This window comes from Camelus dromedarius, chromosome 15, assembly GCF_036321535.1.
Source record: "Camelus dromedarius isolate mCamDro1 chromosome 15, mCamDro1.pat, whole genome shotgun sequence".
NCBI lineage: Eukaryota > Metazoa > Chordata > Mammalia > Artiodactyla > Camelidae > Camelus > Camelus dromedarius.
The window spans coordinates 32,765,416-32,779,322 of record NC_087450.1 but is presented as its reverse complement, the minus strand read 5'-3'; the positions used below and the strand labels follow the sequence as shown (position 1 = coordinate 32,779,322).

General features: G+C 32.0%; 1 protein-coding gene across 2 annotated transcripts in view; it reads right to left on the bottom strand.

Annotated features, from left to right (window-relative positions):
• LRPPRC (leucine rich pentatricopeptide repeat containing) overlaps nt 1-13,907 on the bottom strand; it is a 93,660-nt gene that overhangs the window by 66,489 nt on the left and 13,264 nt on the right. For both annotated transcript variants that reach the window (XM_010997156.3, XM_064494532.1), the window contains exons 3-13: nt 13,731-13,853; nt 11,129-11,250; nt 10,967-11,025; nt 10,199-10,285; nt 9,431-9,557; nt 8,958-9,102; nt 8,521-8,666; nt 8,141-8,246; nt 7,952-8,059; nt 4,233-4,351; nt 2,419-2,512 (exon numbers count right to left, since the gene is read on the bottom strand). In XM_010997156.3, coding sequence (XP_010995458.2) covers nt 2,419-2,512; nt 4,233-4,351; nt 7,952-8,059; nt 8,141-8,246; nt 8,521-8,666; nt 8,958-9,102; nt 9,431-9,557; nt 10,199-10,285; nt 10,967-11,025; nt 11,129-11,250; nt 13,731-13,853 — 1,236 coding nt within the window. The remainder of the gene's footprint in view (nt 1-2,418; nt 2,513-4,232; nt 4,352-7,951; nt 8,060-8,140; nt 8,247-8,520; nt 8,667-8,957; nt 9,103-9,430; nt 9,558-10,198; nt 10,286-10,966; nt 11,026-11,128; nt 11,251-13,730; nt 13,854-13,907) is intronic.

The following is a 13,907-nucleotide window of genomic DNA, read 5'->3' as shown; positions in this document are numbered from 1 at the left end:
ATAATCCACAGAATGGAATCATGGTAGGCATCGCCTGAATTTCTTTTTCCCTGTCACTATATTAAAATGGTGTCCTGTTATAAATAATTGTTGTAATCTTTTCAGTATACATGTAAAGTGGCTACTGAATGATCCAAGAGGGATGAAATTAGGAAGGAACTCATAGTGGGAACAAATTCTGAAGAGAGAATTAATGAATATCAGGTAAAGATTAAGCTACCTGGTTAACTTTAAAAAAACAAAACCAAAAAAACTCATGGGAAAAGACACAGTAGGTTTTAAGATTTGCTCATTTCCCTAAATATGAGTAAAAATTTAACCTACATACATAAGGAGAATTACTTTAGATCGACTGTTAGATCCCCTGAACAGGAAGCTTTAAGTTTCACAGTGGTTGTATGCAGCATTTGAAAATCTAAAAATCATTTCTGAAATGACCTGCATTTAGTCACTCCAGGAATTTTAAAGTAGACACACCACATGCTTTTCAGTAACCTTCAATTTTGCTTGATCAAATTAATTTCTATGCCTACAAACACAAGTGGAAAGAATGTTTCTTCCTACTGTACAAACTTGATCAAGATAAGCCATTTACTAAGTCATAAGGATGTAATGTACAGCATGGTGACTACAGTTAATAATACTATGTTTCATATGTAAAAGCTGCCAAGACAGTAGATCTTAGAAGTCTTCATCACAAGCAAAAACAATGTTTGTAACCACGTACGAGGACAGACGTTAACCAGACTTATTATAGTGATCATTTTGCAATACACACAAATATCAAATCATTGTTATATATTTAAAACTAATATAATGTTCTATGTCAATTATACCTCAATTAAAAATTAAAAGCACAAGTCATTTACTCTTCTCTACTACCTGCCATTCCTTGTAGTAACCAAAAGGGCTTATCTAATAGCAGCCTACAGTGAACACCAGCAATTATAGAACTAACTGCTCTTCAAAGACCTGTAAATCAAAGGTGGAGGGAGGGCACTGTTGGGAGTGTGAGCTGAAATCTTCTTTAGTCTTTAAGTTCATGGCATCTTTTTTTTTTTCACACAGTTAATAAATAACCTCTTGGAAACTTATTTCTAAACTATTCAAATTAGTATTTTACAGAATATAATCAAGTTTTTATTCATTAAAAAGGTGACCAGAAATATCTCAGCAAGCTGGAAGGCTGCTGACAAAAAGCACCTAGTTTCCCTAGCAACAAACAAGTCTAAAAGAAAATCAAGAGGTTGACAGTGAAGCAGAATGGATGGTATGATAAAGGGAAAGGCAGCTCTCATGTATCCACCTTATGTGCCCAGATTCCTCTGCTAATGCTTCTGTTTTCATCTTGTCAGTATGGAAAATCTATATATTATACAGAGTGGAAGGCAAAATCAATACACTCAGATAGCAGCCAGCATTAATTCCCAACCTTGCACTCAAATAACTACACCTCTAACAGTCACCACTTTTCATACTGAACATTTTGCCTTTCCCTTACAATAATACAGTAAGTTACTTTCAATAACACAGATACAGGTAATATATATTAGTAACTTAGTTTTCACAAAGCTTCCATGTATACCATTTGAATATACATTAATCAAAGCTTAACTTTTAACATTTTCAGGGACTAGAAATTGATGTCTATAGGTTTTTTTTAATGATTTTTTTTCACAAGATCTGAAACACTGTCAAGTTAACGTCATAGACATGTTTTTTTAATGTAGAATTTATTAAAATTAAAATATAGGGAAAAAATAAGGTTAAGGTTAGATGATCTTGTTTCTGGCTCAATCGATAACTTTGGGCAAATCATTTAAACCTCTCTATAATTTTCTTCATCTATCAATGGAGGAATTTTATTAACATGTGATGAACACTATAAAGCACCCTAGCATTTATAAATGTTTAGTAAACATCTGTTGTGTTTTTGTTAATGAGGACCGGTAGATGGCTTCATGCAACTTAGGGCTATAATAGGCATTAGTTTAGAATACACTGCCAGAAACAAAATCTCATGATTTTCAAGACTTCCACATGGTAAGACAAATAGGTTATACTATTCCATTTCATGAAACTGAAGCGAAGAGTGGTATACAGACTTGTTTCAGGTCCCATAATCAGCAGCTTAGTTATAAATATAATCCAAGTCTTTTGGGTCTCCAGTCCAACCTAATACCATGTGTTTTCCAAGGACCTTTTAACTTTAAAGTTACTTCCAAATTATGCACAAGTTCAACTGATAAACTGTCTTAGCAGTCTGACCTAAACAAAACATATAAAAATTTCCCTGCTTTCAAGGAATTTACTTTGAACTACATGGCGTAGGCACTGAGGGCATGAACTACCCTGTATGCCCTCAATAGTAACTGAAATCAACGTTTGCCAAGTTTACTGCTAATGCTGCATACTTACAAAATGATAAAACATAGTCTAAGTTTCCATTTACTGCTTCACTTCTCAATTCAGCTTGAGAAAATATATCATTTTCATGTAGACATCCATGTTCCTAGGGATAAAGCATATTTCAATACTACACTTCAGTTAAAAATATTTTGATATGCCATTCAAATTTCCTGTTTTCCCATTTCTTTGTGTCACCATATTCTGAAAATCCTTCATTTAAAAAGATCATTTTCTAGAATAACACATATAAACTGAATAACTGAACTTTAGCAAAAGCTATGATATGGTGTACCAACATTTCAAATTATATGCTTATTTTCAAATTCATATAATCTGTTACCCTCAGAGTGCCTTCCTTCTAGGAAGAGTTTACCACTGAAGACACTGGAACAATTCTCTCATTTGAAGCAAAATAAAAATTTAACACATTGATTTAACATGATATTTGGGGGCATATAATAAGGTAAAGATCAAATTTATTTTTATTTAACTCCAAATGACTAATTACTTATCTCAACATCATCCTTTAATAATTTAAGTATATAAACCAAAATTTAGCCATTTATTGAACCACTTTTTATTAACAGTGTATTAAAAAGCAACTAATACTGCATAAAGATAAATTACGGTATATCCATACAATAAAACAGCATGCAAACATAAAAAATAATTGCGTAACTACATACTATAATGTAAAGGTGCCAAGTGAAAAAAGGAGGTTTTTGGGAAATAAAAATATGGGGGCAAATTACTTTTTAAAATATATTTTTAATAGTAAAATATGTATAGCACAGTCTCAAAATACACTGCTAAGTACTCAGGTAAAGACACTGAAGACGGGTGGGAGGGGATAAACTGGGAGTTCGAGATTTGCAGATACTGACAGGTACATATAAAATAGATAAACAAGTTCGTACTGTATAGCATAGGGAAATATACTCAATATTTTGTAGTAGCTCACAGTGAAAAAGAATATGAAAATGAATATATACATATTCAGGTATGACTGAAGAATTGTGCTGTACACCAGAAACTGACACAACATTGTAAACTGACTATAACTCAATAAAAAAAAAAAGCTTAAAAAAAAAAAGTGAAGACATAAACTCTACCTTTAAGAGGACTGTAATTATGTAATTTTTTCAATGAAAAAAGAGAACACTATAACAATATGAGAAAAATCAAGGCATTATGTGAATAACCACCTAGGAAACAGGTCTTCTGAACAAAACACTTCTCATTAAGGTATCTGGTGCTCTGCCATGTTGTTCCTAAGTGTACAGCACTTAATTTCAAAATTGAGAGTGCAGCCATTGCTGACCCAATGCACCGTCCAAGTCAGTTTCTTCATATGCCCCTTCATAAATGCCTTGCCTATTCTGGTGGGGACAGGAAGCATCTGGCAGGAAAATAATGCTTTGGGGTCAAATAAAAGATTATTTAAAAAAAAAAGGAATAGTAAGTATACTAGGAGTATATTATAAAAATTCATATAGAAGTGAAAAGTAATACTCAAAACATGAAAACTGCAGTTGCACTGTAAAGTAGGATTAAAGAGTGAATATTGTTCTATCTAAATTTTGTACTGGCATTGTCTTTTCAAAACACAAGAAAAATACTACTTTACTTTTTTTAATCTTTTTAAGTTTAACAACTATAAATGTCACACTAACCAGTATTTTTACAAAGCTTTAGAAAATTGTATATAGACATAACCATTTTAGCCCTCAGTTCAGTGACTTTTTTTTTTTGTGGTTACCACAAAACACTAGGGAAGAAAGAAGTTCTCTTCAATTATGAATTAAAACCACACTTGCACTCACCTGCAAAACAGCACGGACTGACTTGATATTATCAAAACATGGAAACACGTAATTTATGTACGTCTCCTGATCAGGAGTTACTCCTACTTCATGCATTCCTTTGAGGACTTCAACTACACCTGTAAAATCAAATTTAAAAGCACAAAGATGAGGAACTTGGTATACATTAGCAAAATATCAAAAAGTTCAGTTCATTTACTCTCTGAATTATACTGTGGGAAAATTGCTCAGCATTTTGTCTGGGAAATAAGATAATGATTTAAAAAATCTCCTTAGATGTTACATAGACTAGATGTAGCATAAGGGAACCATATATTTGATTTTCTATCGTTGGAAAACAGGCCAACACAGTGCTTGCAGATAGAAGATTTTTATTCCTATACAAACACTTTCCCCATCATCTATGCCTCAAATACATTTTATTCTTTCATTCTTCATTTTCCCAATAATGTTCTTCAGGGAGAGGAGTGCATTCTGCTCATTCAGATGATCTGTGTTGGTAGTATTTTTAACTTACGTTATCTTTCTAACTGAAACTAAAGCAGGTTTTAAGAAACATGAGTTCACACCATTGCTCAGATAAGTAGTCACTCCCTTGAGCACTCTGAGGAAACATGCAAGGGTATTCAGCTCAATAACTACAGCCAGATGGGAAGAGGGAAACATTCGTCAATAAGGAGAAAAAAGGTGGTTGATCTGACATACATGCATACATCCTCCCAAAGGATACAATTCATATTTTTTTTGAAAAAATAAAAGATTAAAATAATCATACATTAACTTAGATAAACATGTGTATCCAAAAACATCTGTGAATTTAGAGAATCTAAACTAAGACTAAATAAACAATCTAGTAAAAATGTCTCAAATGTAGGCACAAGAAAGTTTATAACTCTAAAGGAAAGTCTCCATTCAGAAAGTTTTATTAAAATAGTTCAAACTATTGGGAAAGACACATGGTTTTCCTGAATAACATTTGCCAGCTAGGGCTGTTCACTTCACATTTCACATATATTTTTAATATTTTTTTAAAGTTTATTTTTGTTATTATTTTTTTAATGGAGGTACTGGGTGAACCCAGAACCTTATGCATGCTAAGCATGCACTCTACCACTGAGCTATACCCTCTCCCTCTCCACATGATTTTAGACTACCCAGGGCATTCACTTTAGGAGGAGGCAATTTCTGACTTTTTAAAAAGTTCTCTCTATTCAACCACTTCACGCAACTGGCATTTTAGGCTTTCATATCAGTCCTTCCTTTTATATCTTTCCCCTTTCATATTCTTCGTTTTATGTGTCCTAAATATACCAAAGGATGTAGATCCTCAATCATTCTGCATTATTTCCTCTCACTCGGACCAATTTGCTAAAATTCTAAGAGAAGACTTTTCCGTTTGCACCACAGAGAAAAATACTAGCAAGATAAGCCATGAGGAAGTCATTGTAACAATCTCTCTTACGGGCTGCTGATAGCCAAATCTGACGCAGAAAAATTCTAGAGTTCAATAGAAATTTGATTATCCTATTGTTAAAAACTTGGTTCAGTTTGATCTGACCTCTAAATACCTTTCCTGAATTTCCTAAAGGATATTTTTATTCCTTGTGAAACACTTCTCTACATCCTCCATTTCTGCAGCCTTTATTTCCCTCTGTTATTTATTTCTACCATATATAACTCCCCAGACAAAAAAAAAATTCACTGCACTGATAAGCATGTTACTTTCTTACCCTACACCAAAGAAAGCATACAGAAGACATACAGCCATTTTCCTGTTACATAAAGAAAAGACTGTAGAAATATATACTTTACTCTATTTCAAGACCTCCTGCAAAGGAGAAACTAGTTTTTAAAAACTATAAAACAGCTGACAATCTCTCATATTCTCAACTTACCTTTCCCAGCTTTCCTATTTTTCCAGATAAAACCTTCACTGATAAAAAAAACTTGGTACCACTTTTTCAAATGTCCTTAATGCAAAAATCAGTACCTAGTTTTTAACCAGTAGCTGAGAATTTTTATAAAATAAAAACAGCATAATATTTACAAACGTCTAATATGGAGGTGTTATGGTATTAAAAAAGATTATTTAAAATAGGACAGAAATCCTAGTTCTAACGCCAGCACCAGTGACAGCCACATGTGGAACCTTAGACGAACCACTGAGTCTCTCTGGGCTCAGTTCCCTTATAAATATAATGTGAGCTTCAAACAAGGCACTTTTGACCAACTAAGAATCTAAGAAAAGATTAGGGGGAGGATATAGCTCAGTGGTAGAGCACATGCCTAGCATGCATGAGGCCCTGGGTTCAATCCCCAGTAATTCCATCAAACTAAATAAATAAGTAAACCTAATTATCTTCTTCCCCCTGCAAATAAATAAATAAATTTTCTAAGAAAAGATAGATTCAAGATGAAGTCCACTTTTCTACTAGTTTGAGCTACAACTACAGAAAGAAATTATCTGAATTCTGTTTACTAAGTAGTAAATATGTAGTAACCAATTCAAGTCTAGATACCATGATAGGTTGAGAAAAGCAAATCTACCTGATGAACAAACATTTCAACAGGAGTACAAAAAGTGTTTTCCTATCTGCATAAAAGTGGACAATGCTAATATGCCCAAAGATTTTCGTAGAATGATGTCAACTTTCCGTGGTTCAAAAATACTTGGTTAAAGGTTACCTCCTAGAGTTTACAGAACTGGAGGATATGCAAAGAGTTAATCAACTGGCATACTGTTTCCACAAAGATTTTTCTAAAAAGGATTTAGAGACTTTTATAGCCAGAAACAATTAGGGAATACTTGTTTCACTATTTCCTTTAAACCAGAAGACGACTATATATTTAAAATAAAATTGCAATATGAAAGTCTGCTAAAAGCACTTTTTTTGATGTTTGTGCATTTTGTTTGTCACCCAACGTCACACTAACAACTCTGCATCTCATTCTAAAGCACATTATACGGTGAGATAAAATGAAAAAGACCATTTTTTGTTTCCCCAAGGGGGAAGTACTTCTGTTAAAAGCATCTTTTTATGAGACTACTCTTTCTGAATTACCAATAATGCAAACCAAAGAATTAGATACTGTGCTCTAAAATTTAATATTTGTTCAATTCTTATTCATATCCTATAGACATCCCATGTGTACAGGGAAAAGTATGTTAAATGCTGAAATGTACTTAAGAACCTGAAAGATTGAACATTTCTGTCCTTCAATCAGCAGGCTGTCAGGTCATGAGCACTCATTTTGCAATAAAACTTTTCCTGCCTTTCCTATTACTGTAACTCAGCTCAGTTAAGAAGAAATAGACTGGCCCACAAAGAAAATGGCCTGATTATATATAACTTTATCTTTAATAAGGCTAGATAAACTAATTTCAAATGCTGTATGTATGTAAAATCAAGAACTAAAGAGATTTTTGAAAAACTTAAAAATAATGAACTATTAAAGCCATATTCACAAGCTTGAATATCAAGATCAGAGATGAATTAAGAAACTAAATTAATGAAATTAAGATGAAAGAAATTCATTATGTTTGTTTTTTAAAACACTTACCTAACACTTTACTATGATTTAAATCAATTCCATTTTCTCATAAGAGCTAATACTCAGGAATAAGTATGTCTTCCCAAAGAATTCAATTCGATGTGTGTAGAAACTGTCTCACTGGCTATCTGAACACCATTACAAATTTGTAAAAGGCAAAACCTAACCTTGAAGATTTTTCTTCTTCTGATGTCCAACTAGCAATGGCCAGAAATAATGAGTTCTGATAGGAAAACCTTCTTCCTTCAGAGCCTTCATTAGAGTTTTTGCCAAATCTGAAAGAGATACCATAAAACATTACAAAGCTACCTCAGCAAAACTTATTTACATGAGTTTTAATTATGAGAATACAGTACCGAGGTTATTGGCCAGTAAAGCACACTGGAGTGTGAACTGGAAAGGAGATGCGTGCAGCGGGGCTTCCTTTAACTTCTGACAGTAGTCTTTAATCTTCTCTGCAGGCTAGAAAAGAAAGGCTCCACATCAGCTGAATCTGCAAAATGCCTACCATGTGACCTTCTACAAATATTCTACCACTTTTGGGATAAAAAATTTGAACCTCTCATGATCTTTCTACGCAATAATCTTACAACACAAAAACAAAGTTTTCATACTACTTATAGTTAGTAAAATCTGTAATATGTTCTAATCTAATCTCATAATATGTTCTTATACTTTAAAAAATCTTATTTCATTGTCTATTACACTGTCTACAAAGTAAAAATGAACTGAATACCGTGTTCATAGTCACACAGTGTCGTAAAAAGAAACTGCCAAAGTCACTTGGACTGTCTTCCCTTGATAAAGGACATGCTAATAAAATCTGCAATGCTGTATCTTCCAATTTTTCAGTGACTAAAAGCAAGATGAGGTTCATCGCATCTGAAAAGAAAACAAAGACAACTTTTGTTACTGACTTCAACAATTTTTCTACACTGCTACCAATATGAAAGACAACCAAAAGGATCTGCCTAAACAACAGTGAAACACTTCCAAACCAAAACATTCCCATGTATTCATTAACTCAAGTCTTTCAGTTTATGAAGCTGACTTTAAAAGAATCATATGTTCACCTACCACAATACTCTATTGCTAGAGAATGCCCTTTCTATCATGTAAAAATAGTAATTAAGATTTTCGGAAAAATCATGAAAATAAAAAATTTTACACTACCTGGAATATACCTTCTCTCATATGTAATTTTTTCCAAAATTTCTGAGACATATTGAGGATAACCAGCTTTACTGAAGCTAAGAATAATTTGCAATAAATCACGGTCCATAAGGTAAAGATCAGACTTCTCCACCTTCTCCAGGGTCTATAGACAGTTCCAAAAATTAGAAGAACAAGTTAGAAACCAGTCATTTTTTTTTTTAAATTAAAGCTAAGTAAATTAAAATAACAAGATTTTTAAAAACTAGGAACATATACCAGCTAAAGGTTAAGCACTTCTTCCATAATTCTATATCAACAATAACTGTTACATCAACACCAAAGTACTGAACTACTGTAAGAATTTTCCTTCAATACCATCTACAAGAGATATCTTTAAAAACAGATATAACCTACACTTCTCTGCTTCATGCAAAATGTAACACAAGTTTATACAAGTGATTTTAAAGTATGTTTACTTATATAAGTCATACCTGCTTAACACGGTCAATGTCACCCTTCTCGGCATATGCATTCAATAATGCTAAGTACGTGTCTGGACCAGGCTCAATTCCTGCCTCTTTCATCACTGTGAGAATATTTTCTGCATTCTCCATATCTCTGTAAATTAATTCAAAGAAAATTAAACAGATTACTATAATACTGCCAGATGTAATATTATTCAATCTGGAATGTTATTACCTATGCTTATTAAAATGGAAAGTTCTTAAGTTAGATTATAACCATTTAGATTATGATAACACTGGAAAAGGACAAATACTTATTAAACTGGTTACAGGTTTCTGAAACAAGAAATACCATAAACATCTCAAATTTTTACAGGTAATTTTTCCAAAACAGAAATCAAATTATATAATAATTACACAGATATTAAATAATGTGCCCTCTTTCACTAAGTATGTTGTGACTCAAACTTACCTTTTTGAGGAAAGAATAACATTTAATAAATGATTCTTCAAAAATAAAAATATTTTCCAAGGCACTAGCAGAGCAGTTAACAAACTTTACAGTTACTTTGGATCAGGCCCAATTTTTAAAACTGAAAATCTTCAAATAAAAGTTTTATAAAACAGATAGATTTAAGAATAAGGTATTTTAAGATACGCATGTTCTACCTCACATACACCAGGGTTTTTGTTTTTTTTTTTGAGAGGGTGGACAAACATAGTTGAAGAATTTTTTACAATAGTTTCCTACAATTTAAATCTCACTTGAGAACAGAACTTTATGTTGAACATTACCCGGCTCTTGCGTGCCCTGTAACAAGGGCACTGAATACTGCTTCTGTGACTGGAAGATCCTTAGTTTTCATAAATCCAAGAATCTTGCTGCAATAAAAGAGAAATAAAAATACTCTTTGGAAATACACATTTAGAACACTTTTTACAACATGTGTACACAAAATTCCACTCTCTTAAGCTATATCAATAGTCTTGAAGTAGTCTTGTTAAAAATAGTAGGTAATTTTTAAAAATCTGATTGTTTCTTCTATACTAATTAATACCTTTAAAAAGCATAAAGTTTAATAAAATTCATTTGTTAAAAATGAGATTGTACATTTCAATTTATTCCTTATTTCCTAAACCATCCATCCAAAAGTACTAACAAATTTTACATGAGCAGAGAAATATCACAACTGATTTTATATGAACCACTAAAATACAGTATTATCAGTTTTATAAACAAATAGTTTAAATGGCTAAGAACATTTCCTTTTGGAAACAGCAATTTAAAAAAAAAGTAAACTCAGCTTTATACCTCAACAATTTTAAACTTATGCTCTAGTAAATCAAGTATTTAATTAAAATAACAATTTTCAATTATCTTTCCCTTCTCACACAATTTTATTTTATCTAAGTCATATGACCAAATTTGCTGGATTAAAATACTTCTGAAATAATTTTCTTATGAAGAAGAGAATTTAAAAAAAAAAAGAAGATTAAATATATTCTAGATTTACAAGACTTACAAATTTATTTGCTTAAGCATACATTTATGAAACTACATACCTGGCACCTTCAATATCTCCCACATTACAATAAGCAGCAATCAACCTTTGGTATGTCACCTGTCAATGAAATGGGCCAGTTAATACTTTTTAATAAATTTTTTTTCTGGGTAAAAATAAAAGTGGATATGACCAATAAACATTTACAATAGCAACTACCTACTCGATTTGGTTGAATGTTCGCTTTCTCCATTTTTGCCAAGAAGTCAGTTGGTGAAAATTTATACTCATTTTGAAGGTAGACTTTAAGTAAAGCATTATAGTGACTTACATCATACACAGTACCTATAAATGAAATTTAAATCAAATTTTTAGAATAGCACTTAAAATCACGTCCTTCATCACAATTAAAATATGTGCACTTAAATGTACAAACAAAAAGGGTGAAATTATCACTTTACCATTTTTCTCCATTTTTAGACCCATCTATATAGAAATCCTGTCAGAACAGAGCAACCTAAGTACATGTAAGATAGTAATTACTGAATTAATGGACAGTTACAAGTAACTGCCTACTCAAGTTATTAAGAGGTCTCTTACTTTTGAAGCATAGTATTCCTTTCTTGTTGGAAAACACTGACAAGACCCCCGTATTTAAAGTGACTGAACAGTTTTTTTATATGAAGCAGCCCTTGCCATACTACACAGAACCTCAGATGGCTGGACTGTGACTGCAGTTGTTTTACAGGGAGGACTGTGCTGACAATTTTGCTAATTTTTTAGCCAAGCTACTAAGCTTGAAAAATGGATTGATTTAAAGAGTAAGAAACAAAGAATACTTCAGAAAACATGAATGAACAACTTGAACAAAAAAAGTTAAGGAGACTTATATTATCATGATGTGGCTAGGAAGTACACCAGAAGTAATCCTATTTTTAAAAAGTTAGCAAATGGCAACATTAAAAAGGGAGTCTGTCATTTCCAGTGTTCTTTCCAAAATCTCCTTTACTCTGGAAACCTCAGTTCCAGTCTCAGATCTGTCAATAGCTCATCCTGTAACTTTGGGCATGTTACCTAAGCTAAAATAACTCTCACAGCTTTAGCAATCTGTGAACAAGAGTCACAGTGGCAACCTACCAGGTTCTAGATATATTAATTCAACAAGTATTTACCAAGTGTAATATGTACAAAGCATTATGCTACTGGCAAAGAGGAAAACAAAGATGTTATGGATTCTACTCTCACAAAACAGGATATATAGTATAAAGACATGTTTGTGAACAATTATTATAGAAAGTTAGTAAGTGTCTATTTTTCCATTGAGGTCTTAATGTTATGACTAATGAATTAAGAGCTCTGTTTTAGATTATAGCCTTTCTTGCAAATATTTCTCCCAGTTCAGTATGTGTTTTTAAATTATGTGGCCTACTGACATATAGACATTTCTAGTTTTTATAGAGTTAATTCTTTATCTTTTCTCCTTTTATGCTTAGAAAACCCTTTTCCATCCTAAAATCCAACATTTAGCTCTATTTTAAAAACTTTTTCAAAATAAACTTGTCATCAAAATTAATTCTAGATAAACTCAAAACTCTGAGGTGAGATTCTGTCTTTATCCTATGGGTTTTTTTTTTTTGTTTGTTTTTTTTGATGTGAAGTGCTACACATCTTTTGATGGACATTCCTAGATACTTTATGTATTTCTGACTAAACTTGGATCCTTTTATCCATTTTATTTTCTCACTATGAAAAGTTATGGATTCTTGAATATTTAATGTTTGCATCTACTTTATTGTAAATTGGTTTTCTGGGATTTTACAGATAAGCAAGTACATCACCTAAAAAATAATTCCTAATATTTCACATCTTATTCCATTGCCATTATACATATTAGTTGACTTTAGATTTTAACATGTTAAAGAAGCATCCTTCTATTCTTTGTTAATATTTTCTTAAATCAGGAATGAACATTGAATTTTATCAAATGGCCTTTCAAGCAACTTTATTTTTTGAATAGGTACTATGTTCACAGCCCCAAATTGAAAAAGTATAAAAAGGTATAGAGTAAAAATTGTATCTAGTGTTTATCATTCTTCCAGAAATATTTTAATATTATATGCACATTCACATATAAACGTTTTTCTTCAAAATGGTAGAATACTATACACATTGTTCTGTATCTTAATTTTTAACTATATTTTGGAGAACACCCCACATTAGTATGCAATGAACTCCTTCATTTTTTTTTAACAGTTGCACAATATTCCATTTTATGGACACTCCGTAATTTATTCAATGAATCCCTTAGTGAGGGACAGAAGAGTTAGTTCCAACTTCTTACTATTGTGTTTGCAAGCTAAAAGAATATCCTTTTGCACACGTGAGTGTATCTATCTAAATTCTAACAAATGGACTATGTTGTACACCTGAAACTAATATAATATTATAAATCAACTATACTTCAAAAATTTTTTAAGTGTAAACACACTAGAACGCTGAAATGCTTGATATATTAATAAATAAATTATAGCAAATGGAACTGCTTGATCAAATGGCATGTGCATTTATAACTTTGACAGACCAAACGCTTTTCTATTTTATTCTTTTTCTTAAGTTACCATAAAACTAATACTCATTATAGTCATTTTATTCTCAATGCCCCTAGATGTCACTATAACTCACCAAATAAATCACATCACAAAAAAATGAATCAAGTAGCCCTTCCATAAAATAGTTACATCATTTATGTGAAGAAACTCCTTATTACTAAAATAAAAAATATCTACATCTTTTATTATACACATTCTCTATTCAAATAATCATACCCAATTTCTGAAGTTCATCCCATATCCTGTGAGCAAATTCCGTTCTCTCTGAGAGCTTCAGTTCAGGCAAGAGAGAACCACAGCTGCGCAGTAGAAGCAAGGCTTGATTACCACCGGGGCTACCTATGAAAATGGGTTAACGGATGATAGTTAACACAGTGCCAATGCCCTAAAGAT